This window comes from Sphaerodactylus townsendi, linkage group LG17 (genome assembly GCF_021028975.2).
Source record: "Sphaerodactylus townsendi isolate TG3544 linkage group LG17, MPM_Stown_v2.3, whole genome shotgun sequence".
NCBI lineage: Eukaryota > Metazoa > Chordata > Lepidosauria > Squamata > Sphaerodactylidae > Sphaerodactylus > Sphaerodactylus townsendi.
The window spans coordinates 27,550,806-27,577,196 of NC_059441.1; the positions used below are offsets into that span (position 1 = coordinate 27,550,806).

Below are 26,391 nucleotides of genomic sequence, written 5' to 3' on the forward strand. Positions count from 1 at the left end.
CGGCGGCTCGAAGTGACAGAAGAACTCCGAGCTCTTCTCACCTCCTCAGGACGGGCCTGCGGGCTCTCACCGTCCTCTGCTCCGACTCGCTTTCCGCACTGGTGCCTTGTTCCTGTTCGTCCTCCCCGTCATCGTCGGAGCCCTTCCATTCCTCTCTTGATCGAAAAGGGAAGCAGCACAAGGGGGAGGGGGGGAATCAGTGTTAACATTCACACGCGGCTTTCCGCCGCTACACGGGCCTCCGACAGGCCCTGAGTTGAAGCAAGTGGCTGCCATACAGCTGTAACTTCAGGGCGTCTTTTTGGGGAAAACAGAGAGTGCGCAGGAGCCTGGATGGGGCCAATGGGGGGAGGTAAAGGACAAACCGAAGGGCTCTCAGACCATAACGTTGGCCTTGCAGCTGTGGAGGAGCTGGTTTGTTGAATATGTGCGCGCCTGAAGGGCCACCAAGTCACTCAGGACGTATGGCAGCCTGCCTCTGCGTAGCAACCCTGGACTAACAGAGGCGGCATTGCCTACATCTGCGTAGCAACCCTGGACTTCCCTGGAGGTCTCCCATCCAAGTACAAACCAGGGCCAACCCTGCTACACTCCCATCCAAGTACAAACCAGGGCCAACCCTGCTACACTCCGAGACTTGGCGAGATCTGGCTAGCCGGAGCCTTCCAGGTCAGAGTTCCCAAGCATTTGAGCCTCCTTTATTCTTTCTTTATGTAAAGTATATTTTTCCTTCTGCACTTCTTTGTTTATATATAGATTTATTATAATTTACAGTAATATTGTTTTATACAGAGAACATAAATGCATACTACCCCAGTACGTCATTCTGTACTTTGCTGTTGTACTTCTATTGTATTTTTCCCCCCACTACTGTACGCTGTTTTGAGACGGTCGAAGGCTTTCACGGCCGGATTCAACTGGTTGTTGTGGGTTTTCTGGGCTGTGGGGCCATGGTCTGGTCGATCTACCAGACCACGGCCTCACAGCTCAGAAAACCCACAACAAACTGTTTTGGGACCCTATTTTTGGAGAACAACAGAGAGTAAATATGCAAGTCAAGAAGGATAACAGGGTTTGTTCTCCAATAAGTTACTGGGGGAAAGGGCAGAATGAGTGTGTGAAAAGAGCAGCTCTTGGCAAAACTTCCTCCTTGCTACAACTGTTAAAAATGCAGGATCTCTGCTGCCCTCTTGGTATCTGGTCAGGCTAGAGAGGGGGGAGAAAACAGCATGGGGGGAAAAATTTAAAAGCAGGTCCCATCTCGGCCCAGCCTACCTATCAGGGCTGTTGTGGGGATAAAATGGAAGAGAGGAGAACTCTGTAAGTTGCTTGGGGCTTCATGGGAGAGAAAAGTGGGGTACAAATAAATTAAATAAATATTGGTGCAGGTAGAAGACAGTATGACGGGCGTCCATCAGGGGTCTGCAACCTGCGGCTCTCCAGAAGTTCATGGACTACAATTCCCATCAGCCCCTGCCAGCATGGCCAATTGGGCTGATGGGAATTGTAGTCCATGAACATCTGGAGAACAGCAGGTTGCAGACCCCAGCTCTATGCTCTGGGAGAGCCACGACCAAATCGCCACTCTGCCACGGAAGCTTGGGGGATGGCCCTGGGCCACTTACACAATCTCCATCTAGCCTACCTCGTGGGGTTATCGCAAGGATAAAACGGACAAAAGGAGAGCAGCACACAAGCCCCGTTGTGTCCCCAGTGAGGAGAACACCGGGGTATCAACCAAGTAAATAAGGATAACCGCTTTCCAGTCAGGACTCAAATCTGGAGTGGCCCATTTCAAAGGTTTGCAGCTGACAGGAGTCCTTCTCGAAAGCCACCCAAACGGTCTCCAAAGTCGAACCCGGGCCTCAAAAGACCCCTCGGTATGGACTTACGTTTTTTTCACTTGCTTCTGGCCTCTTCTTTTGGGGCTTTCGCCTTCAGACTCGCTCGCCTTGAATCAAAGAGAGAGGGACAGTCAAAGAGACGGGCCGAAGGAGGCCGGTCGGTCCACTCGCCCCCACCACACACTCCCATTCAAAGCGCTCAGATCAAGCACCCCGTCTCCCCTCGCCTTTGCCTTGCCACAAAGGACCCATTAGGTTCTGGCAACAGAAGTAAAGTGGGACTCTCACGGGGGGCGATGAGCCCACAAACACAAAGGGCCCGCGACACCACCGGGACGAATGGCATGGGCTCAGGGAAAACCAAAGGCAGATTGACGCTTGTGAGGTCTTCCCTGAGAATGCAATTGTGCTTTTTCCCACACTGGGCGCCACATTTGCTGGTGTGGGGCTCAAAGACTTATCCACATGGCCTGCAGAGAGCCCTCTGGGCTGTTTTCTGATTTTAGAAACGGCAAGGGAGAGTCGTCAGCCTGGCCCAGCTAGATCTCAGTTACGCACCCACTCTTGAACGTTTTCCCAGCATAAGGTGACCAGCCGTCCCGCTTTTGGCGGGACACTCACGCTTTTCTGCAATGTGTCCCGCGTGGTTTTAAAATTGTCCCAATTAGGCAATGCGCTCCTGCGGCCGTGTGCGCCTCCTGCGCTGCCGCATTGCCTTCTGGGGCGCTTCCCTGTTTCCCTGTCAAAGGGCGGGGAAACAGGGAAGTGCCCCAGAAGGCAGTGCAACAGTGGAGAAGCGTGGGAGCGCACACGCGGCCGCAGGAGCGCATTGCCTTTTGCGGCGCTCCCCGGTTTCCCGCCCTGTCAAAGGGCAGGGAACAGGCAAGCGCCCCAGAAGGCAGCGCGGCAGCACAGGAGGTGCACGCGGCCGCAGGAGCGCATTGCCTTTTGCGGCGCTCCCCGGAGTGCGCTCAAGCGGCCGCGTGCGCCTCCTGCGCTGCCGCACTGCCTTCTGGGGCGCTTCCCTGTTTCCTGACCGGTAAGCGCCGCAAAAGGCAGTGTGCTCCTGCAGCCGCACGCCCCGCGTTACAGGAGTAAAAATCTGGTCACCTTATCCCAGCAGCACTGACCGAGTCGATTTGTTGTCACGGTGTGAGTTTGTGAGTGGTCAGGAAAGCAATTTTAAGGAATACCTGGTGTCCCAATTCAATGCAGACCTTCCACGTACCCAAGAGCTGGGCAACTTGCAAGGGAATATCTGCCCAATTGTTCCCTTGGCAAACCCAGGCTGAAAAGAAAATGTGTGTCATCTATTGTTATGTCCTCTGAAGAAAGGGGGTCGGGGAAGAAAGGAAGCAAGAAAGTTTCCCAGCCTCACACATCCAGACAAAAGGGGGTTTTTTGTTTGCAAGGAGGGGGCAGAAAAATCAACTGCTCATCTGTAGGACTGACCAAGGAAAGAGATCAAAAGGATTTAGGATGTATGCAGAAAGCTTATAAGACCATTTTCTACAGCAAGGGTGGCCAACCTATGGCGCTCCAGATGTTCACGGACTACAATTCCCATCAGCCCCTGCCAGCACGGCCAAAATTAGGAGTGCCATAGGTGGCCAGCCCTTTCTAGGGGCAGCTGATCCCCTGGTCACCTCCCCAACCCCACATGTGAGATCCATTAATTTAAACACTCTGCAGGGCTCCAAAAGCAGTGTGCTGTATGAAGAAGTAGTTTGGATTTATATCCCCCCTTTCTCTCCTGTAGGAGACTCAAAGGGGCTGACAATCTTCCTTCCCTTCCCCCCTCACAACAAACACCCGGTGAGGTGGGTGGGGCTGAGAGAGCTCCAAAGAACTGTGACCAGCCCAAGGTCACCCAGCTGGCGTGTGTTGGGAGTGCACAAGCTAATCTGGTTCCCCAGATAAGCCTCCACAGCTCAAGTGGCAGAACGGGGGATCAAACCCGGTTCCTCCAGATTAGAGCGCACCTGCTCTTAACCACTACGCCACGCTGGCCCTGGTGTCATAGGGGGGAGAAGCAGGTGACCTTCTGCAAGGGAAGACCCCCCCCCTTTCCAACAGCCAACGCATGAATCTGGACATCAGCAGGAAAACATCAATTGAAAACCCGGCTGCAAGTCCAGAAGGATGACGGGGGTGGGGGAACTATAAGGAGACTTTGGGGTTTCCCTTTCAATTCTGAAACGTGCCCTTCAACCATTGTGGAACAATCCCCCCCCCCCCCGCCCATCCCTATTAATATCCAGCTACAGCAGGATCCGCCTCTGTGCAAGCCGGCCTTAGCTCCTAAAATGGTTACTGACTCCAGATTAGGAAATGCCTGGAGATTTGAGAGCAGAGCCTTTGGAGGGCAGGGTTTGGGGTGGGGAGGGATCTCAAGGGAACAGATACCCATAGCTGGAGATCAGCTGTAATCCCAGGAGCCCTTCAGCAACAATTGAGTCCTAAGACTGTTGAGAAAACTCAGCAATGAAGGAATAAGAGGGGAAGTCCTCCTATGGATTAAAAACTGGTTGAGGAACAGGAAACAAAGGGTGGGTATAAATGGGAAGTTCTCACAATGGAGAGATGTAGGGAGTGGTGTCCCCCAAGGATCCGTTTTGGGACCAGTGCTCTTTAACTTATTCATAAATGACCTGGAAGTAGGGGTGGGTAGCGTGGTGGCCAAGTTTGCAGATGATACCAAATTATGTAGGGTGGTGAGAACCACAAAGGATTGCGAAGAGCTCCAAGCGGACCTTGATAAATTCGGTGAGTGGGCTAAGAAATGGCAAATGCAGTTCAATGTAGCAAAATGCAAAGTGATGCACATAGGGGCAAAAAATCCAAACTTCACATCCACGCTACAGGGGTCAGTGCTATCAGTCACAGACCAGGAAAGGGATTTGGGCGTCTTAGTTGATAGTTCCATGGGAATGTCAACTCAATGCATGGCAGCTGTGAAAAAGGCTGGGGATCATTAGGAAAGGAGTTGATAATAAAACTGCAAGGATTGTCATGCCCTTATATAAAGCCGTGGTGCGACCGCACTTGGAGTACTGTGTTCAGTTCTGGTCGCCACATCTCAAAAAGGATATCGAAGAGATAGAAAAAGTGCAGAGAAGGGCAACGAGGATGATTGAAGGATTGGAGCACCTTCCTTATGAGGAGAGGCTGCAGCATTTGGGACTCTTTAGTTTGGAGAGGAGACGGCTGAGGGGGGATAGGATTGAAGGGTTTGTGGAGCGGACCTCAGCCCCCAAAGCAGTGATTTTTTCCTGGGGATCTGATACTTGTAGTCCAGTTATAATTCCAAGATACCCCTCAGGCCCTCTTTGCCCCATCTGCGTACACCTGCATACCACCAATGCCACACATTTTTTTTTATTTATTTATTATTAAACTTAGACACCGCCTCTTCCGGAATTTCAAGGTTTATTTAAACCAGGGTAGGAACCTGCTCTCCAGATGGTTCAGCGAAATTTATCGTTTCTATCAGCCCCTACCAGCATGGCCAATTGGCCATGCTGACAGAGGCTGATAGGGAATTGCAGTTCCTGAACATCTGAGAGCCAAAGAGCCTTGTGCTCCCTACCCCTGGTTTAAACATTAAACATACAGGTTTCTTATCGTCACCCCAAAAATGGCCGCTGCCCCATCCACAACCACTGTTTACTACGAAGCCTCAGTGTTGACCAGGCGAAAGGCAGCAGTGACATCGCCGGGACAGACTATAATGCAGATTTTGTTTCAAGTCACTCGTCCCATGTTGATTGGCTGGATTTCTCAGACCATAAAAAGATCAGGAACTGGGAGCGACCTGAGTCGGACTCCAGGTCTCTGAATTCGCCCTTCCTGCTTTCTCTGGTCCATTCAGGTGCATACTTTTATGCAGAGGTATAGCAAGGGGAAATGACCGCCGGGGCAACACCTGCTCCGGGTGCCTCCCCCCTTCAGCGACCTACTTTACTTAGGCGGCTGTGATCCCGGGCAACCTGGAAGGGCCGGGTCTGCTGAGGGGGGAAGGAGGAGAGTGTGGGGGCTATTTTCCACCCCCCACATGACCGAACGGCGGCCTGCCTGGGGCACATGTCCCCATGGAATCTCCACCTCTGCTTTTACGGAAATGGAAGAGACTCAAGGAAGATGGAAACCTTCAGCGTGGAGAGGGGTGGACTGGACACTAAGACAGCTGGGAAAAGTCCGGGTCAGGCTGACTGGTCTGAAAGGCTGGCCCCTCCCCACCCACCCCACCAGACCACCTCAGTTCTGAGCAAAGTGGATACCTGTCTCACCAAGGGCACACAAAGAAGACTCGGGAATCAGACCTGCACGCTAAAAAGCAAGCAAGCAAAAAACCCTCGATACACTCAGAAAATGGGCACAGCAGGGAAAATGACCACCCCTCTTCCTCCCCCTTCCCCCAATATTTATTACAGGGGAGGAGGAGGAGGAGGGGGAGGAGGGGGAGGAGGAGGAGGAGGAGGAGGAGGAGGAGGAGGAGGAGGAAGAAGGAGAAGAAGAAGAAGAAGAAGAAGAAGAAGAAGAAGAAGAAGAAGAAGAAGAAGAAGAAGAAGAAGAAGAAGAAGAAGAAGAAGAAGAAGAAGAAGAAGAAAGTTTGAGATTTTATATATCCCCTCTTTCTTCTCCTCACTTACAGGGAGACTCAAAGGGCTTTCAATCTACAATCTTTTGCCCTTCCCACTCACAACAAACACCCGTGTGAGATGGGTGGGGCTGAGAGAGCTCTGAAAACTGGTGATTCAGCTCCAAGAAGTCACCCAAGGCTGGCATATGTAGGAGTGCACAGGCTAATCTTGAATTCCCCCAGATAAGCCTCCACAGCTCAGGCGGCAGAGCTGGGAATCAAACCCGGTTCCTCCAGATTAGATACACGAGCTCTTAACCTCCCATGCCACTGCTGCTCCTTCTCAATGATGATCTTCTACAGCCCTCCCTCGATAGTTTGAAGAAGTCCAAACCATTCCATCTCACATCTCTGCCACCCCACTCCTCCGTACATTCGAGCCTGGCCTCAGCAAAAGGCAGGGTCATACACCGGTTTACCTTTCGACCCCGGGCTTCATCCCGAACAAAGTTGTGCAATTCTTTTTGAAACCAGCCTTATCCCTGATGTATCCCCCATCCAGCTACATCAGAACAACACTGCGCTTAGGTCATAGGTGTCAAACTTGCAGCCCTCCAGATGTTATGGAGTGCAGCCTTATCATCCCCCCCGCCAGCATCATGCTGGCAGGGGATGATGGGAGCTGTAGTCCACAACATCTGGAGGGCTGCGAGTTTGACACCTATGGCTTAGGTGGTCTGGCAGGACTTGTCTGGTCGGAAGCAGGCGGCTGGGAGCTCTTCCCTCCGTTGGGTGCCAGGGAAAGGGGCACACAGGGGGTAAGGATTTTTCTCAGGGCTGTTTTGGCCTCTTGGTCCACCCCAATGGTGGAAGGTTGCCAAGTTTCTCTCGAACACTTCTAACTCTTTGGGACAGCGGTGACACCTGACAGCCCTTCCCCACCCACCCCCATCAAAGTCCTGCCTGCGTGCAGTTCACTCTAAAGTCCGGTGGTGGCGAACCAAATCTGGCACTCCAGATGTTATATGGACTACAGATTCCCCATCAGCTCCTTTCCAGGATGGTTTCGAAGCCACCGCTTTTCCAAAACCTTGCTGGGGAAGCGCAGGTCGGAAAACTGCAGTTGCTGGCCACCGAAGCAGCAGCTGCTGTGAAGCTTGTGCTGGGCGCACTTTGTGCAAGCAGCTCCCTGGGAACGGTGCGTTTTTTTTGCCGTCCCCTAGGAGCCACGTGTGTGCCATGTAGCCCGGGTATGAAAGGGCCAAAAGATTCTAAGTGCTGGGGAAAGAAGAGAAGAAGAGAGGAGTTTGGATTTTATACTCCCACCCTTTCTCTCTCCTGTGAGGAGTCTTTAATTTAATTTAATTTAATGCCTTCATTGGCATGCGTAACAAAACAGTTATAAAATACAGTTAGGAATAATAAGAATAAAACTTCACAATGGGATCATGAGTTCGGCTTTACATATGACCACAGCCAGGAACTTTGGCTTTCACTCGCGAGGACCAGCCAGTTAAAATCATTGCAGCTTAAAAGCATGGCTACTTTATCTAGCTACTGTGTAGGTTTTCATAACAATAACCTGTGATAACAAGCTGGATCCTAATTTCTGATAAAATGGGCAGTGGAGGAGAATGTGCGGGATGGAGTCCAGCTGCCCTGGGCTGCAGGAGCAACGCCTCTTATCACTCGGTAGACCCTTGAGTTCTCCCTTCACGAAAGCGGGGATGGCATAATGTTAAATCTAGCCAGCATGTAGGCTCTCCTGTATGTGAGGTTGGTAAGCACTACCATAGAGTAGGCTAGGTTTCCCTGTACAAATGGGATTGCCACGTTCATTCGTGAGCAAGATTTACTGGCCAAACTCTGTAACTGTTGGTAATCCATTTCTAGTAGCTGCTCCTTAACGAGGGCAAATGTCTCGCTTCTCGGCCTTTTGGCTGAGCTCAAGCGTAACATACTCCTGTGAGGAGTCTTACAAAGGCAGCTTCCAAACTCCTTTTCCCTTCCTCTCCCCAGAAAATACCCCTTGTGAGGTAGGTGGGGCTGATAAAGTTCCGAGAGGACTGTGACTGGCCCAAAGTCGTCCAGCAGGCTTCATGTGCAGGAGTGGGAAAACAAAATCTAGTTCACCAGATAAGAGTTTGCCACTCGTGTGGAGGAGCGGGGAATCGTTTCTATTCACCAGATTAGCATCCACTGCTCTTAACCACTACACTACACCTGTTCTCTGTTGATGCAGAAGGTGGAAGGATGTGGAAGACAGAAACGGAATGTTACTTGAATGAAATTGATGAAAGGGTGCAGGGTACATTAATTTTTATTTATTTATTTATTATTGAACTTATATATCGCCCTCCCCTAGAGGGCTCAGGGCGGTTTACAACAGGAAATTAAAGCACACATCATACAATGGTGATGGTGTACATTAAAATACAGCGTCCAATCATAAAATATGTCAAACAACAACAGCAACAGTAGATGGCGTCCAATAATTAAACTCCCCTAAGAGGGAACAGTAGGCCCCAGTTGTTAAAATAGACGGGGAGAGGAGGGGGCATCAGCGGCTGGTCTCCCCAAAAGCCCAGCGGAATAGCTCGGTCTTACAGGTGTCTCCATACTCATTACATGTCCCGCAGGGCCCGGACAGCTGGAGGGAGAGCATTCCACCAGGCAGGGGCCAGGGCTGTAAAAGCCCTGGCCCGGGTGGAGGCCAGCCGCTGGTTAATGCTGGTTAATGCTGGGTTAATGCTGGGTTGCCCAACCACCAAGAACAGATGGATCTTATGACACTGGCCATTGATTTTGCTGAAGTTTCAGACAGAGGTGTCCCCCCCCCCCCTTGTTAAACCTGTGGGCACTTCTAGACTTTTGAGATCAGGGAACGTGTGCCACTGCAAAATGGCGGCCACAGAGAGACAGGCCAGTCGGAAAATAGTCGCCATGGAGTGGGTGATCATTGGCTAAATGTTAGGGTTGGCCAATCAGTCTCCTCCTCTATTAGGAGGAGCTTGGATTGGCTTTTGTTTTAGGAAAGAGTACTTCAGGAAAGCAACTAGCATGATGCAGCATCTCCCAAAGCACCTGGTATTACCGCTTTGAAAGAAAAGCAGAGTACTGGACTAGATGGGACTCTGGTATGATCCAGCAGGCTAGTTCTTATGTTCTTATGAGGCACGGTGCTCACAAGCACCATATTGAGGGTCACTTTAGGTCTAGGAGGACTTTCTTTGACCATCATGCTATTTGCAAATACAAATCTGTGAGAAGAGAGCGACTTCAGCTCTGAAACGGGTGCCTTTCTCTGAAATTTAGTAATGAGAATAACTAACTGGGTGCCCGATCACTAGGCACCTAAATCCATATATAGGCACCGAAGCATAAATGGGCCCACTTTCAGAGGACTGGGTGCCGCTTATGTTTTAAGGTGCTTGAATATAAATTTAGGTGCCTACCTTTAGATTTCCAACTTGAGCCTCCTCTCTCTTACTCTCACCTTTCCTGAGTTTCATTTTGCCCATCTGTAAAAAATGGAGGGGGAAGAAAACAAAGAAACAAAAAAATTACCTCTGAATATGGTTGAGTTGTAGGATCTTAACAAGCCAGATCGGTTCAGAGGTGTATCACAGAGGGAAGTCTGTTACACACACTTCCCTCTGTGATACACCTCTGAAGATGCCAGCCACAGATGCAGGCGAAACGTTAGGAACAAGATCCACCAGACCACGGCCACACAGCCCGGAAAACCCACCACAACCAGTTGAATCCGGCCGTGAAAGCCTTTGACAAAACCCCAAACATAGTTTACCCTCCTCGGAGCTCAAATTCAGAAGGAGAGGGGGGTGCCGGTGTGAATTAAAAAAAAAAGGAATAACCACTCCCCACAACGAAGCCATTAATGAAAACAGCGACAGCCAAAGGAAGAAAAAGGTGGGATTCCATTACCACATTTCTTTTAATCAAGTTTGATGAAAAGGAAGGATGGAAACGGCTCGGCCGACTGATGAAGAACCCAACACTGAATTAATCTCATGCACTGAAATTGAAGGAGCTACTAACCATCTAAAATGCAAAAGGAAAAGGTTTCATAAACAAACAAAAAAACCTAACGACCACACACACACACACACACACACACACACACATATTCTGGCATGCACAAAAAATATGTCCCCCTGTGATGTCTTTTTGGATCCCCGAATGGTACATTTCTGCCAATTGTTTCCTGGGTCGGCGGGTTTTTTCCCCTTGCACTTTGTTAAAACAGCCCCAGACCTGAATTAGGCCTAGGTACTGCCCCTTTCTAGTCAATGAGAAGCCAACAGTGTCCACCCCCAACCCATTGGCAAGATTGCAGGAACGGTGCCCAAAAAATGCGAAGACGTCTTTTGCTTCCACTTGTCAAAGCATTTGGGATTTCTCCAATTTCCCCTTTGCCTCCTTACCTCTTCTGCAATATTAAAACGAGAGGGTTCCTGTCTGCTGCGGTTTGACCTCCGTACTCCATAAACATCGGGGTATTCCTCCCACATCTGCGAAAACAGGACAGATCTGTATTCTTTACCCACACACACACACACACATACAAGGCCTCTACTGGCCTTAAAAAGAGAGTTCATTTATAGTAAAACGTGGTATAATACAGTGAATGCAAGATTTCAAAATCAACCACTGAGATAAGCAACAAGTCATCCACGATATCGAATGGCTTTCGGTAAAAACTCTGCAACTGGTTCAATTATTTCTGGATCTCAGTTAGTCAGGAGGAAAGAAGTCTTGCGGGCATCTGTGTACCTTTCCGAAGGAGGAGGAGGAGGAGGAGGAGGAGGAGGAGGAGGAGGAGGAGGAGTTTGGATTTATATCCCCCCTTTCTCTCCTGTAAGGAGACTCAAAGGGGCTGACAATCTCCTTGCCCTTCCCCCCTCACAACAAACACCCTGTGAGGTAGGTGGGGCTGAGAGAGCTCCGAGAAGCTGTGACTAGCCCAAGGTCACCCAGCTGGCGTGTGTGGGAGTGCCCAGGCTAATCTGAATTCCCCAGAGAAGCCTCCACAGCTCAGGCGGCAGAGCTGGGAATCAAACCCGGTTCCTCCAGATTAGATACACGAGCTCTTAACCTCCTGCGCCACTGCTGCTCCCCACAAAGCACTGGATCAATACATTTAACATGGATTCTAGAATAAAAAGAGCAGTAAAACAGAACTTGAGTGAGTCATTCTAAGTCAGGAGTGAACTCTAGCAGGGCATGGAATTTTGTGATACCTCCAGTATATGTCTAACAATCTGTACCTAATCAAATCGAATACTGATTCTTGTTTCATTTTAAATGGATTGCATGAACCTAACTGCGTTATGGCGTGAGGTTTTGTTGGTGATATTAGGTTGAGTCTCGATATGGTACGGGTTGTTTCAATTTTGTTTGTGTGTGTGTGTGTTGTTTTTTCCTCTGTATTTCATATTTTTGCTTTGTATTAATGTAACAGTCGTGTAAACGTGTATGTGTGATTTTTTTCTTTTGTAAAAATACAAAAAAAAATTTGAACACTGATTCTTCAGCAAAGTACAGGCAGGGTCTGAAACATTTACTTCGTTGTATTCTGGATTACTGCGAACTTGACAAATTTATTTTTTGTCCATTCTTCAGGCAAAACCATTCAGGGCTGTCTCAAGAGTCATGGCGCCTGCCATTCAGAGCCCTGTGAGGCGTGCTGTGTCCTATAGCACTGCTTGGCACAGTATGACCCTTTCCTCGGCCTATTTCCTCCAACTGAAGTGAGCTTTTCCCCACAGGAAAAGTCACTTATGTTGAGGAAAGGTCCTTTGCCCAGAAGGAGGTGTCAGACTCTGCTGAGGTAAGATACACGTGGACGACATCAAGGGGGACCAGGGAACTGAAGTCAGGCCTCCCAAAGTTAAAGATACCACCTTGAGCATTTGAGATCGACTTAATGTTCTGCAGCAGTCATGACCCTCTAGTGCAGTGATGGCGAACCTTTTTGAGACCGAGTGCCCAAATTGCAACCCCCAAACCCACTTATTTATTGCAAAGTGCCCACATGGCAATTTAACCTGAATACTGAGGTTTTAATCCTGCATGCACCCGCTGCTTTGCCCTGCGCTGCTCCAGTGCCCCCACCCCACCCCTCTGCCTCCACCCCACCCGCTCAAGCAGGGGTCAGCCCGCTCTGTGCCTCTCTAGCATCTTCACCTCCTCTGCCCCCCTCCTCGGGCATCAGTTACTTGGAGCACAGGCACCAGGCCTGCCAGCTGAGTCCTCTCTGCTTGCCGCAGGGCATTATGCCCAGCAACCCAGGCCAGCCTAGATGTGTGTGTGGGGTGAGTGTGTGATTTTCTGCCCCCTCCCCACATGATGAACTCTGCGTGTGTGCCCACAGAGAGGGTGCGAATGCCACCTCTGGCACTCGTGCCATAGGTTCGCCATCACTGCTCTAGTCGCCTGGGTCCTGCCATATTTCTGCCTACTGAATGCTTACTGCCATATCTCTGTCTACTGAATGCTTACTTCTTAAGCGAGCCTGGAAATGTTTCCATGTACCAAACTGCCCTTATCTGTGCAGGGGCGGGGTGTGTGTGTGTGTGTGTGTGTGCGTGCGTGCGTGCGTGCGTGCGTGCGTGCGTGCGTGTTTTCATCCCAGTTTTCACTAGCTGAGGAATGTGTGTGTATTTGAGTGTGTGAGTGTGAAACAGTACCTTCCAGCTTCAGGGGAGGGGAGGGGGCGGTGTTTGTGGCCTGACATATCTGTGATGGAGAAATAATGCTTTGCCTGTTTTGATGTACTCAGCTCAGATGATATAAGTCAACAGCTTTCCTATGCTTGCCAATAAATGAGAATTCTGCTTTCAAAGTACTGATTCCTTAATTGATCAAATCTGGGGATGTGACAGCAGCTATTTCAATTTCTTAGGAGAAAAAAAATCCAGATAATGACACACTAATTTAAAAAAAAAAACCCTTCCCCCAACCACTGTTTTGGAAACTGAAAATCGGAGTGGTGATAATGTTGCTTTAGACATTTCTCGATTTTGATAACTGCCCAGTCCGGGGTAGTTTTCCTGAACAGGTTAATAATTAGCAGTTCATTTGCACTAGTCAAATATCTGGGCAACTTTAGCTAGACCGCTGTAAACAGTTTTTGTTCAATTGGTGACAGGTGTGGGTCCTCGGTGGGGGGGGGGGGGAGTTCTGTGAGTCTTTGTTTAGAGCTCTGTTTAGGAGCAGCAGTGGCGTAGTGGCTAAGAGCAGTGGCTAAGAGCCAGGTGCATTCTGATTCTGGAGGAACCGGGTTTGATTCCCAGCTCTGCCGCTTGAGTTGTGGAGGCTTCTCTGGGGAATTCAGGTTAGCCTGTGCACTCCCACACACGCCAGCTGGGTGACTTTGGGCTAGTCACAGCTTCTCGGAGCTCTCTCAGCCCCACCCACCTCACAGGGTGTTTGTTGTGAGGGGGGAAGGGCAAGGAGATTATCAGCCCCTTTGAGTCTCCTACAGGAGAGAAAAGGGAGATATAAATCCAAACTCTTCTTCTTCTTCTTCCATCACTTAGGACAGGGCAGCATCTCAGCAACAGGACGTCGGGTTTGTACGCAGAAGGTCTGTCTTCAATCTGGTTAAAAGAGTCAGGTAGTAGTTGATGGAAAAGACCATGAAGAGCGGCTACCAGTCAGAGCAGGTAACACTGGCTTTGACGGACTGGTGGTCTGGCTCATCAAGACAAGGAGGCTTCATGCATAAGTTTGCCTGTGCCCCCAGTAGCAGACCAGATCGCCAGAATCCAGAGGTGTGGGGGCGGGAAGGGAAATGGCCCCCATCCCCCACACACTTACCTTAGTTTAGCTGGCCTGGTGGGAACTACACTTCCCAGGAGACCTTGCGAGCCCCCTCCAGAGGCCTCCCTGGGGGAGTAGGGCTCGCAAGGTCTCCTGTGAAGTGTAGTTCCCACATGACCCACTGGCACACGCCCGGTGCATGGCGCGGCCCCCTGTCCCCTTATAGCTACGCCTCTGCCAGGATCCAAACCCGCTGTTTTACCTTTTTGACATCTGCTATCCTTTCTTTCTTGGAAGCGGGCTTCTCTTTTGTTTCAGGAGGCGTCTGTTGAGACTTTGAGCCTGTCGACCCGCTCTCCGATTCTGATTGGCTTTCGGAGGTCTCTGAGCTGCTGTTGGACTCGCTTCCATGGTCGCTGGCCGGCTCACTGTCAGACTGGCTCGCCGACTCTGATCCCGAGGCCTCCTCGGATGCGGAGTGGCTACAGATAAAGGCAGGAGAAGTTTGTTACCAACAATGACTTCAGGGGGTTTGGACACACAGCGATGGAAGCCATGACCGTGCATAAAGTGCCGCCAAGTTGCAGCCCAATTCTGGCAACCCTGCTTAGCTTCTAAGATCTTATGAGATTAGGCTAGCATGAATCATCCCAGGTGCGAGCTGAGACAAACAGAGGTAGTTTGCCATTACTTGCCCCTGCACAGCAACCCTGGACTTCCTTGGTAGTCTCCCACCAAGTCTCCCACCAGGACCAACACTGCTTAGCTGCTGAGATCTGACAAGATTAAACTAGCCTGGGCCATCCAAGTGTGAACCAAGACAAACAGAGATGGTTTGCCATCGCATGCCCCTGCGTAGCAACCCTGGACTTCCTCGGTGGCCTCCCATCCAAGTATTAGCCACGGCCAACCCTGCTTAGCATCTGAGATCTGATGAGATATGGCCAACGTTGGCCATCCAACTCAGGACAGAGACAAACAGAGGTGGTTTGCCATCGCATGCCCTCGCGCAAGTGAGGGCAAATCTGGACTCTCAGCAGGTGGCCTCCCATCCAAGTATTAGCCACGGCCAACCCTGCTTAGCATCTGAGATCTGATGAGATATGGCCAACGTTGGCCATCCAACTCAGGACAGAGACAAACAGAGGTGGTTTGCCATCGCATGCCCTTTCGCGTGCGAGCAACCCCTGGACTTCCCTGGGTGGCCTCCCATCAACGAATTAGCCCGCGGCCAACCTCCTGCTTAGCATCACAGAGATCTGATGAGATATATTGCCAACGTTGGCCATCCAACTCAGGGCGGGGAACAAACAGAGGTGGTTTGCCATATCGCGATGCCCCTGGGCGTGAGCAACCCTGGACTTCCTTGCAGCAGGGCCTCCATCCAAGCGGTATTAGCCCGTCATTTGCCAATCCCTGCTTAGCATCTGAGATCTGATGAGATATATGGCCAACGTTGGCCATTATATCAGGACAGAGACAAACAGAGGTGGTTTGCCATCGCATGCCCCTGCGTAGCAACCCTGGACTTCCTTGGTGGCCTCCCATCCAAGTATTAGCCACGGCCAACCCTGCTTAGCATCTGAGATCTGATGAGATATGGCCAACGTTGGCCATCCAACTCAGGACAGAGACAAACAGAGGTGGTTTGCCATCGCATGCCCCTGCGTAGCAACCCTGGACTTCCTTGGTGGCCTCCCATCCAAGTATTAATCACGGCCAACCCTGCTTAGCATCTGAGATCTGATGAGATATGGCCAACGTTGGCCCTCCAGCTCAGGACAGAGACAAACAAGAGGTGGTTTTCTATTGTCTGCCTGTGTGTAGCAACCTTGGAGTTTCTTGGTGGTCTCCCTTCAAAGTCCAACCTGGGCCATCCAGATCTTGGATAATGGCTGCCTCAGCTACACACCCACACGTAGCACGTCTTCCTGGTAGCAGCGACCAAGTTGATTTTCATTATGGTGTGGTTTCGCAAGTGGGCAGTAAAGCAATGTTAAGGAACGACTGTGCTGGGTGACATGCCGTTATTATGAAAACTGGGGGGGGGGGGGAGGCAGTAAAGGAATTTGAAGTAATTGCTCCTTCTCCCTCTCCTTCAGCGATTTACACCAACAACTTCCTTTCACGAGCACAAAAATATAAATGTCTTGTCTTCCTCAGAAGGGCTCAGTGCTTGGTGGTTTAGTGCAGTGGTGGCGAACCTTTGGCACTCCAGATGTTATGAACTACAATTCCCATCAGCCCCTGCCAGCATGGTCAATTGGAGTGCCAAAGGTTCGCCACCACGGGTTTAGTGGATTAGTGGTTTATAGCGTGGGGCAGAAGAACTCTTATATAAACAGTTATAATTTCACATACAGGCAGCTTTCTAGAATTGACAGGGCATTTCTGTCAAACAGAAAGAATGAATGAAAGATCCTCTGAAGATGCCAGTCACAGACGCAGGCGAAACGTCAGGAGAGAATGCTGCTAGAACATACAGCCCAGAAACCACACAGCACCCCAGAAAGAATTTCTCTGGGAATCCCCCTTTAAACCCAAGAATCTCCACCTACTGAAATAGGGTCAGCTTGTTTTTGGGGGGGGGGGGGTGGGTGGGATATTTCCCTCAATTCCCTCACAAGTACCTAGCCTACTAATTCCTTATGGTAACACTGGATACCTGCTCTATGCCTGCCCCATTTACTGATCAGATATCTGGATTCCTTTCTTCATTCGGGAGAAGCGTATTTAACTATTTGTTGGTCGTTTTCCCCATTTCATTGTTGCTCCCACTGGGAAGAAAGATGGCGGACAGCCTACTCCACCAGTTTCTAACCCAAATATTGGCAGCGCAGGTGTTCGATAGCTGCAGGACACTCTATCTCCTGTTTTAAAATTGGAGGAACAGCTTAATATTCAACAGTACCAGAGTGTTTTTTTATCAACGACTTGGATGATGGAATGGAGGGCAACCTAATCGAATTTGCAGGTGACACCAAATTAGGAGGGGTAGCTAATAGAGTCAGAATTCAAAATGGCCTGGACAAATTAGAATGCTGAGCCAAAATAAACAAAATGAATTTCAACAGAGATAAATGTAAGATTCTACACTTAGGCAGAAAAAATGAAATGCACAGATACAAGATGGGTGACACCTGGCTTGACAACACTACATGTGAAAGGGACCTAGGAGTCTTAGTAGACCACAAACTGAACATGAGTCAGCAGTGTGATGTGGCGGCCAAGAAAGCCAATGCGATTCTGGAGTATCAATAGAAGTATAGTGTCAAGATCAAGGGATGTGATTGTACCTCTCTATTCTGCATTCGTCAGACCTCACCTGGAATATTGTGTTCAGTTTTGGGCACCGCAATGCAAGAAGGATATTGACAAGCTGGAACGCTATGTTTTATTATATTTGAAGGGATGCCATGTCGAAAAGGGAGCAAGCTTGTTTTCTTCTGCCTCAGAGACTAGGACACGGAGTAATGGATTCAAGGTGCGGGAAAAGAGATTCCGCCTAAACATTAGGAAGAACTTCCTGATCGTCAGGGCTGTTCGACAGTGGAGTTCACTGCCTCGGAGAGTGGTGGAGTCTCCTTCTTTGGAGGTTTTCAAACAGAGGCTGGATGAACATATGTCGGGACTCAGGAGTGCTCTGATTGTGTGTTCCTGCATTGCAGGGGGTTCGACTTGATTGCCCTTGGGGTCTCTTCCAACTCTATGATTCTATGAAAGGGAACAAAAACACAGCCTGCACTCCCGGGATCAGTTGGGGCCGCTGGATGAGTAGGGGCAGAAAGAAAATTCACCTCCAGGGTAGATCCATTTCAATTAGAAAATATGATTTAAATCATCAGAGGTGGGGGCAGACAGCTGTAAATATGAATTTACAACTGAATAATGCCTTTATACATCCCCCAAGGGTCCAGTGTAAGTTTCCAATTTTTTTTTAGTTATTTCAAAAAACAATAACAACATAAGAGCGAGCCTGCTGGATCAGACCAGAGTCCATCGAGTCCAGCACTCTGCTACTCGCAGTGCCACCCCCCCCCCCAGATGCCTTGGGGAGCTCACATGCAGGATGTGAAAGCAATGGCCTTCTGCTGCTGCTGCTTCCGAGTATCTGGTCTGCTAAGTGTAAGGCTGGACACACTCAGGCAAAGTCGACTTTGGAACAAAGAAACGAACTTTATTGATATGTGTTGCCATATATTACAGGGTGCTGGAACTGAGGGTTCTTGCCCTCAGTTCCAGTATATATACAGGTGGGAGTGGGTGGTCCTTCCCAGTGGCGGGAACGGGGATAACTGGGGAAACAGAAACTTACTGGGAGACGGAGGCTACTGGCAGGGTCGCAGCCCTGACACTAAGGCATTTGCAATTTCAGATCAAGGAGGATCAAGATTGGGAGCCAGAGATCGACTTCTCCTCCATCAATCTGCCCAAGCCCCTTTTAAAGCTATCCAGGTTAGTGGCCATCCCCACCTCCTGTGGCAGCATATTCCAAACACCAATCACGCGTTGATTGAAGAAATACAGAATCTACAACAATGGTCCACAGCCTGTGCTTTAAAAACTGTAACCAGGACACATTTTTGGAAGGGGTCAAAATTAAAAGGCAATGTATCATCACTGTATCCTGTTGTGCTGTGATCTGCCCCTTTCGCCCACGTTGTAGAAACTGCCCTGCTTCCATCAAGGAATCTCAAACGGAGGATAGGTCTGAGAGCAGCTCTGGAGAAAATCACCAGCCCCCGTGAGATGGAAGCCAAATATCCCTCCCGATATTTATAATTACCTTGAGATTTTTTTTTTCCGTTTCCAAAGCAAAGCAGCACTCCATACGTTTATAAAAAGGGGCAGGAATTCCCATTTTCAACCATTATTTATTGTGCACGGTGGTTACATTCCATTGCAAACTGACGTTTGGATGGGATCGCGCATCAGCGAGCCGCCGTGTGTCAGCTCAAATGTCAGAACGCGTCGTGGTCAAGCATCACAAAGGACACGTTTTTAAAAGAACAAGGAAAAGGGCAGGTTGTAAAATCTGAGACACAAAGAAAGAAAAGGGAGGCCGCAGAACATATTTCCGCAGGAAGCTGGCAGAGGGCAGCAGCGGAACACGGCACTGGAAAAGAAACTGCTCCGACACGGCACCGTGCCAAATTTCCCGGAGCCCTTTTAAAACTACCCTCTGCACTCTGTTCCACCATCTTATGACTATCCGGCAGTGCTTTATTTGCAAATAATTGAAGCAGATGAACCCCCCCAGTACTAAAAACTGAATTAAATAGGCAATGCTGGGGAAAGGGATCCTGCAAAAAGACTGTTAGCCCAAAAGAGGAAAATCAGATTTAAAATGAGAAGTCGGCCACCCAAATAGAACCAGGGGGCATCCATTGAAAATGCTGGGGGGAAGAATTAGGACTAATCAAAGGAAACACTTCTTCACGCAACGTGTGATTGGTGTTTGGAATATGCTGCCACAGGAGGGGGTGATGGCCACTAACCTGGATAGCTTTAAAAGGGGCTAGGACAGATTTATGGAGGAGAAGTCGATCTATGGCTACCAATCTTGATCCTCTTTGATCTGAGATTGCAAATGCCTTAACAGTCCAGGTGCTCGGGAGCAGCAGCCGCAGAAGGCCATTGCTTTCACATCCTGCAGGTGAGCTCCCAAAGGCACCTGGTGGGCCACTGCGAGTAGCAGAGAGCTGGACTAGATGGACTCTGTTCTGATCCAGCTGGCTTGTTCTTATGTTCTTATGTTCTTAACTTTGTCCCTCATTCAGCATAGTTCCAGAGGGATTTCGGAAAACAAGGTACGGCACGACATACAACCGCTACTGCCGGCCAACCGACATGCGAGGCCCATTCTGCAAATGATCCCAAGCAACCTGAAACCCTCTGGAAAATTTAAAAGGAGTGAAACTACATTTGTCCTGACCGGATAGCCCCAGGCTAACTTAATCTTGTCGGATCCCAGAAGCAAAGGAGGAGGAGTTTGGATTTATATCCCCCCTTTCTCAAAGGGGCTTACAAACTCCTTTCCCTTCCCTCCTCACAACAAACACCCTGTGAGGTAGGTGGGGCTGAGGGAGCTCAGAAGAACTGTGACTAGCCCAAGATCACCCAGCTAGCGTGTGTGGGAGTGTACAGGCTAATCTGAATTCCCCAGAGAAGCCTCCACAGCTCACGCGGCAGAGCGGGGAATCAAACCCGGTTCCTCCAGATTAGAGTACAGTACACCTGCTCCTAACCACTATGCCACTACTGCTCCCGCAGAGTTGGCCCTGGCTAGTGTTTGGATGAGAAACCTCAAAAGAATACCAGGGCAGGAATGTGGATGTGGGCACCGACAAACCACCTCTGAGTATCTCTTGTCTTGTAAACAAGACAAAAATAATAATAATAAATTTAAATTAACACAGGCAGCCTACCCATCTCTTTATTAAATGGAATAAATTCTACCAGCCGGTCTCCGGAAGGCCAAATTTTTACTCTATTACAGTGATGGCGAACCTTTTCGAGACCGAGTGCTCAAACTGCAACCCAAAACCAACTTATTGATCGCAATTCAACATGTGGAGGAGGAGGAGGAGGAGGAGGAGGAGGAGTTTGGATTTGTATCCTCCCTTTCTCTCCTGCAGGAGACTCAAAGGGGCTGACAATCTCCTTACCCTTCCCCCCTCACAACAAACACCCTGTGAGGTGGGTGGGGCTGAGAGAGCTCCGGGAAGCTGTGACTAGCCCAAGGTCACCCAGCTGGCGTGTGTGGGAGTGCCCAGGCTAATCTGAATTCCCCAGAGAAGCCTCCACAGCTCAGGCGGCAGAGCTGGGAATCAAACCCGGTTCCTCCAGATTAGATACATGAGCTCTTAACCTCCTACGCCACTGCTGCTCCACTGCACGTTATCCTCATTGTAAGCTGATTCAGACCCTGTTTTTATGTCCTCTGCAACCAAATCCTTTTTTCCAATGGGAGACGTCCGGGATGAAACCCAGGAACTTCGCACATTGGCATTTCTGCCCAACATACAGGAAACCTACGGGAAGAATCATTCAAAACAGAGGCGTGCCCAGGAGGACAGGGGGCGTGTAAGTTTTGAAAGACAGATGAGAAAAACAGTACCCAGCAGGTTTTCACTTTATTTTAGATTTATACCCCAACCCCTCCCGTGGGCACAGGGCTCGGGGTGGCTCACAACAGTTCAGCAATCTTTTTGGTGCTGTGTGGTTTCCGGGCTGTATGGCCGTGTTCTAGCAGCATTCTCTCCCGACGTTTCGCCTGCGTCTGTGGCTGGCATCTTCAGAGGATCTTCTGAAGATGCCAGCCACAGATGAAGGTGAAACGTCAGGAGAGAATGCTGCTAGAACACGGCCATACAGCCCAGAAACCACACAGCACCAAAGAGATTCCGGCCGTGAAAGCCTTCGACAATACAGTTCAGCAATCATTCAACAACAATGAACCATGCAAAATCTTAACAATACATCAAAATAAAGCACCATCAGCGGACACTCGGCTACTAGAATTTTTAAAAGGAGAAAAGGATTTCAGGGTCCATTCCTCGATATCAAACCATTTCAAAGCGGATTTTTTTATGTTGCCACATGGGGGAGCTGAGCTCTGATAACACTCACAGGTATTTTATTTTCTGCCCAGGTTTCTGACGTGCACCGTTCAATCTGGGCTGGGCCCACAGAACATAAGAACATAAGAACTAGCCTGCTGGATCAGACCGGAGTCCATCTAGTCCAGCATTCTGCTACTCGCAGTGGCCCACCAGGTGCCTTTGGGAGCTCACATGCAGGAGGTGAAAGCAATGGCCTTCTGCTGCTCCTGAGCACCTGGTCTGCTAAGGCATTTGCAATCTGTGATCAAGGAGGATCAAGATTGGGAGCCAGAGATCGACTTCTCCTCCATAAATCTGTCCAAGCCCCTTTTAAAGCTATCCAGGTTAGTGGCCATCACCACCTCCTGTGGCAGCATATTCCAAACACCCATCACACGTTGCATGAAGAAGTGTTTCCTAATTCTTCCCCCCAGCATTTTCAATGAATGCCTCCTGGTTTGCCCCAGAAGAGCTGGAAGACGGCTACACCAAGATGTAGGGGGACAGTGCGTGGGTTCGGTTGGCTTGCCTAGTTGAGGCAGGATGGATTACTAACAGTGGTTCCCCATGACTGCAGAGCAGTGGCGTAGCTGCCACAGGACTGGGGGGCGCAGTGCCCCGGGCACGTGCCATTGGGGTCATGCGGGGGGCTGAAAATCCCTCCCTAACCCCTCCCAGCCAGGCCCAGCAGAAGCCCAGAGCAGCCTGGAGTTTGGCCGACTGCATAGAACAGCCAGCTAAACTAAGGTAAGTGGGGGAGTGGGGCGCTGCGGGGGGGCATAGGGGACGGTGTCCGGACACCATTTTTCCCCAGGCGCCATTTCCCCTCCCCCCCACGCAACTGCTGCACAGTCTTTCACAGCAACTGTGATGCAGGAAATATTAATCAATTTTATCGACTGGTTTCTGCTAACAGAGGTGATGTGGAAAGGCTGAGCCAGAATTAATTCTGGGCAGCTAGCAATCCAAGCTGGGAAGGACCAATGTGTGGTGTAGCAGTCAGAGAGTAGACAAGGGTTCAAATCCCCATTCTGCCATGAAAGCTTGCTGGGTGACTTCGGGTCGGACATGCTCGCAGCCTAACCTACCTGACAGGGTTGTTGTGAAGATACAATAGAGGCCAGAAGAACAACACAAGGCACTCTGGGTTCCCATTTTGGGAGAAAAGCAAGGTATAAATTAAGCAAACAGATTAAAACTGTAGGGTCAGATGCCTTAGGACAGAAAGCGAGGAAAAACTTCCAAAAAGGAGCAGCAGTGGCGTAGTGGTTGAGAGCAGGTGCACTCTAATCTGGAGGAACCAGGTTTGATTCCCCGCTCTGCCACTTGAGCCGTAGAGGCTTATCTGGGGAACTAGATTAGCTTGTGCACTCCAACAGGTGCCAGCTGGGTGACCTTGGGCTAGTCACAGTTCTTCTGAGCTCTCTCAGCCCCACCTACCTCATAGGGTGTTTGTTGCAAGGGGGGAAAGGCAAGGAGATTGTCAGCCCCTTTGAGTCTCCTGCCGGAGAGAAAGGAGGGGGGTATAAATCCAAACTCTTCTCTAATATGATCTCATCTTTGCAAGCTAAGAAAACAGGAACCGGCTTTTAAAAAGAGGCAAGAGGCAGGCTTCAAAAGCGATCATTTCCTTCACCACGAAAAATAAAAAGTCAGCCTAGCAGCTAGCAAAGACTGTGACCAAAATGAGGCAACAGCCCTATATAGCATGCAAATAGCTTTGGGAACTACTTCTGGTAGAAAAAAGGGGGGGGTTCCCCTTAAAATATATGGCTATTAACAGGTTTCCGACTCTAGGAAAGAAGATGGGGGCGGGCAGAAAGCGTACTTTTCAGCAGAAGTGATCTCGGGGTGAATTTCCCCACCACGCCGCACTCGTCACAGTAGTGAGCTTGTTCTAATCATTTCCCCCCATTATGCTGCTTGACTGTGTATCTCAAGCACAGATATTCGCAAGCCTGCTGTGTCTCTGCATGAGTCCCTGTCCTGGCCTAGCCTGGTTCAAACCTAGAGCGGGTTGGACAATCAATTTTTTTTTCAATTCAATTCAATAAGCCTTTATTGGCATATACACGATAGTATAAAAAAATACAGTTCCAGTTAAAAAGTGAATAGTAAAAAACTTCGCGTTTGTCATACATTCAGTTTACAAACTTCTGACAAAAATTTTGCCACTATAAGGCAACAATGAAAATCCTGACAATTTAAAAGCATAACTACTTTATCTGATTCAGTATAATCAATCATAGGGTCTATAGCATGGGATAACAGGCTGGATCGGAGTTCTTGGTATAATACGCAGTTCAGGAGAATGTGTGGGATGGAATCCAGCTGTCCTATGCTACAGGGACAGAACCTCTTATCGCTTGGAAGACCTTTAAGTCTTCCTCTATGTAGCGGAGATGGCAGGGTTGGACAATCCTACAGGGTCTCGACAGCTCCTGCAATGGGATCGCTGCCAAGATAAGAGCCGAAACTGAAGCGCTTCTCTTTCAGAACACAGATCGCCAACTTGTGAAACGACACGCGGAGGCAAATCTTCTATGGGAGGGGGGCACGTCTCACAAGACTCTGGAAACAATCTCACCGGGTAGTTCTATGGGTCTGCAGCAGAACAGCTAGATTCGAGCCCAGTAGTACCTTACAGCCCGATTCGGGTGGCAAAACACCACACCGCTTCGGCGCCACCCCGCGGCCTGCAAAGGGGTTCTCCGCAGTGCAGAAAACCCAAAACAAAAATCCCAAAACCTGGCTAATCAAAATCCCCCATAGGGGATAATGGACATACATCACAAAAAAACTGGCATATGAGCCCCGCCCCCCCTCCCCTTATCTTAGTTCGGCCAGTCTGCTTTTTCAGCTTGCTCTTTGCAGCCGGCTGAACTAAGGTAAGTGAGGGGCGGGGGAGGGACCACGGGGGGCTGGGCCCGTGCGCCATTCTGCCCCGAGCGCCACCCCTCCCCCCCCACGCCACTGACCAGGTCAGCTGCGTCAGTGCATGGGGGCAGAGAGGGCAGTGGAAGCTGTCTAAGGTTGATGCCACCTCCAGGCCTGTCCTCGAAACACCCCGCCCCCCATGCAGTGGCGTAGGAGGTTAAGAGCTCGTGTATCTAATCTGGAGGAACCGGGTTTGATTCCCAGCTCTGCCGCCTGAGCTGTGGAGGCTTATCTGGGGAATTCAGATTAGCCTGGGCACTTCCACACACGCCAGCTGGGTGACCTTGGGCTAGTCACAGCTTCTCGGAGCTCTCTCAGCCCCACCTGCCTCACAGGGTGTTTGTAGCGAGGGGGGAACGGCAAGGAGATTGTAACCCCCTTTGAGTCTCCTGCAGGAGAGAAAGGGGGGATATAAATCCAAACTCCTCCTCCTCTTCCTCCTCCTCTTCCTCTTCTCCTATGCTGGTGCAGCGCCGACAGGAGTGGGGAGTGGCCCAGACTTAAAACTGATTTCTGGACTTCAACCAAAAGGAGGAACCTATACTATGCACCTTTCAGTTTTGAATGATCTCGACATTTACCTTGCATTTTTGAGCTTTGCATACCCACCCACGTCTCTGTAGCTGCTGATTCAAGTATTAATTGTAACCATTAACAAATACATTCATTGCAAAGCGAATGTATTAATCTTAAAATTTACTTGTAAAAAATTATGTATGCATTTTATGTACATATATATGTACATAATATATATATTATAGATACGTGTGCTTGCACATATATACATGCTATAAATAAATGGTTTGTAAGGTCTGATTCATCCTATTTGCTGGTCTAAGACTGTGCAAATAAATTGACTAATTGCTAATTGAAGATTCACTTCGTGATCTGATGAAGCAGGGGGAGCGAAGTTCATTGAGAAAGGATCTTTATGTTTAGACATGACAGCAGGAGCACGAATCCTATGTTCGCAAAAAATAGAAAACACCAGCTATTCAAATAATTGAGGAATGGCAGGTGGAAGTATTAGATTTAGCAGAAATATCCAAGCTTACATTGTTGCTTAAAGAAAGAAATGTGAATAAATTTTGGAAAATATGATAGAGTATATAAAGAAAAAAATGAACTGATGTCTAGTGATTTTGAAGGTTAATGGATTTTTCAAATGATTGTTTTAATTGTATTTATTACGGTTTTATTGTTATTGTTTTGATGTTGAGGGGTGCCCTGAGCCCTTTGAGGAAGGGCGGGGTAAAAACGTAATAAATAAATAACTGAGAAAATTGCGGCATTTATCAATTTACAAGAAATGTTTATAAAAATAAGACCCTGTTTAAGTTACCAAGAACCAAGAGATGTGCTTATTTACTTGATGCAGACCAAGTAGAATGTACTTACCTGCATTTGTAATCAAACTTTTGTTGCCAAAGTGTGTTTAGGGACAAATAAAATATTTTAAACCGCCAAGAAATCAAAGAGGTTTATAGTTTTGTTTTATCCTCACAACAGTCCCATGAGGTAGGTTACACTGAGAGTGTACAGCTGGCCCAAGACTGCCCAGCAAGATTCCATGGCAGAGGGGGGAATTGGTCTCCCAGACCCAAGTGCAAGACTCTAAGCCCATGGTGACGAACCTTTG

The 26,391-nt window shown here is 49.2% G+C and overlaps 1 protein-coding gene across 3 annotated transcripts in view; it reads right to left on the reverse strand.

Annotated features, from left to right (window-relative positions):
- Nucleotides 1–26,391, reverse strand: part of CHD2 (chromodomain helicase DNA binding protein 2) — a 69,312-nt gene that overhangs the window by 33,226 nt on the left and 9,695 nt on the right. For all 3 annotated transcript variants that reach the window (XM_048481990.1, XM_048481991.1, XM_048481992.1), the window contains exons 2-5: nucleotides 14,474–14,693; nucleotides 10,872–10,958; nucleotides 1,893–1,951; nucleotides 42–155 (exon numbers count right to left, since the gene is read on the reverse strand). In XM_048481990.1, coding sequence (XP_048337947.1) covers nucleotides 42–155; nucleotides 1,893–1,951; nucleotides 10,872–10,958; nucleotides 14,474–14,693 — 480 coding nt within the window. The remainder of the gene's footprint in view (nucleotides 1–41; nucleotides 156–1,892; nucleotides 1,952–10,871; nucleotides 10,959–14,473; nucleotides 14,694–26,391) is intronic.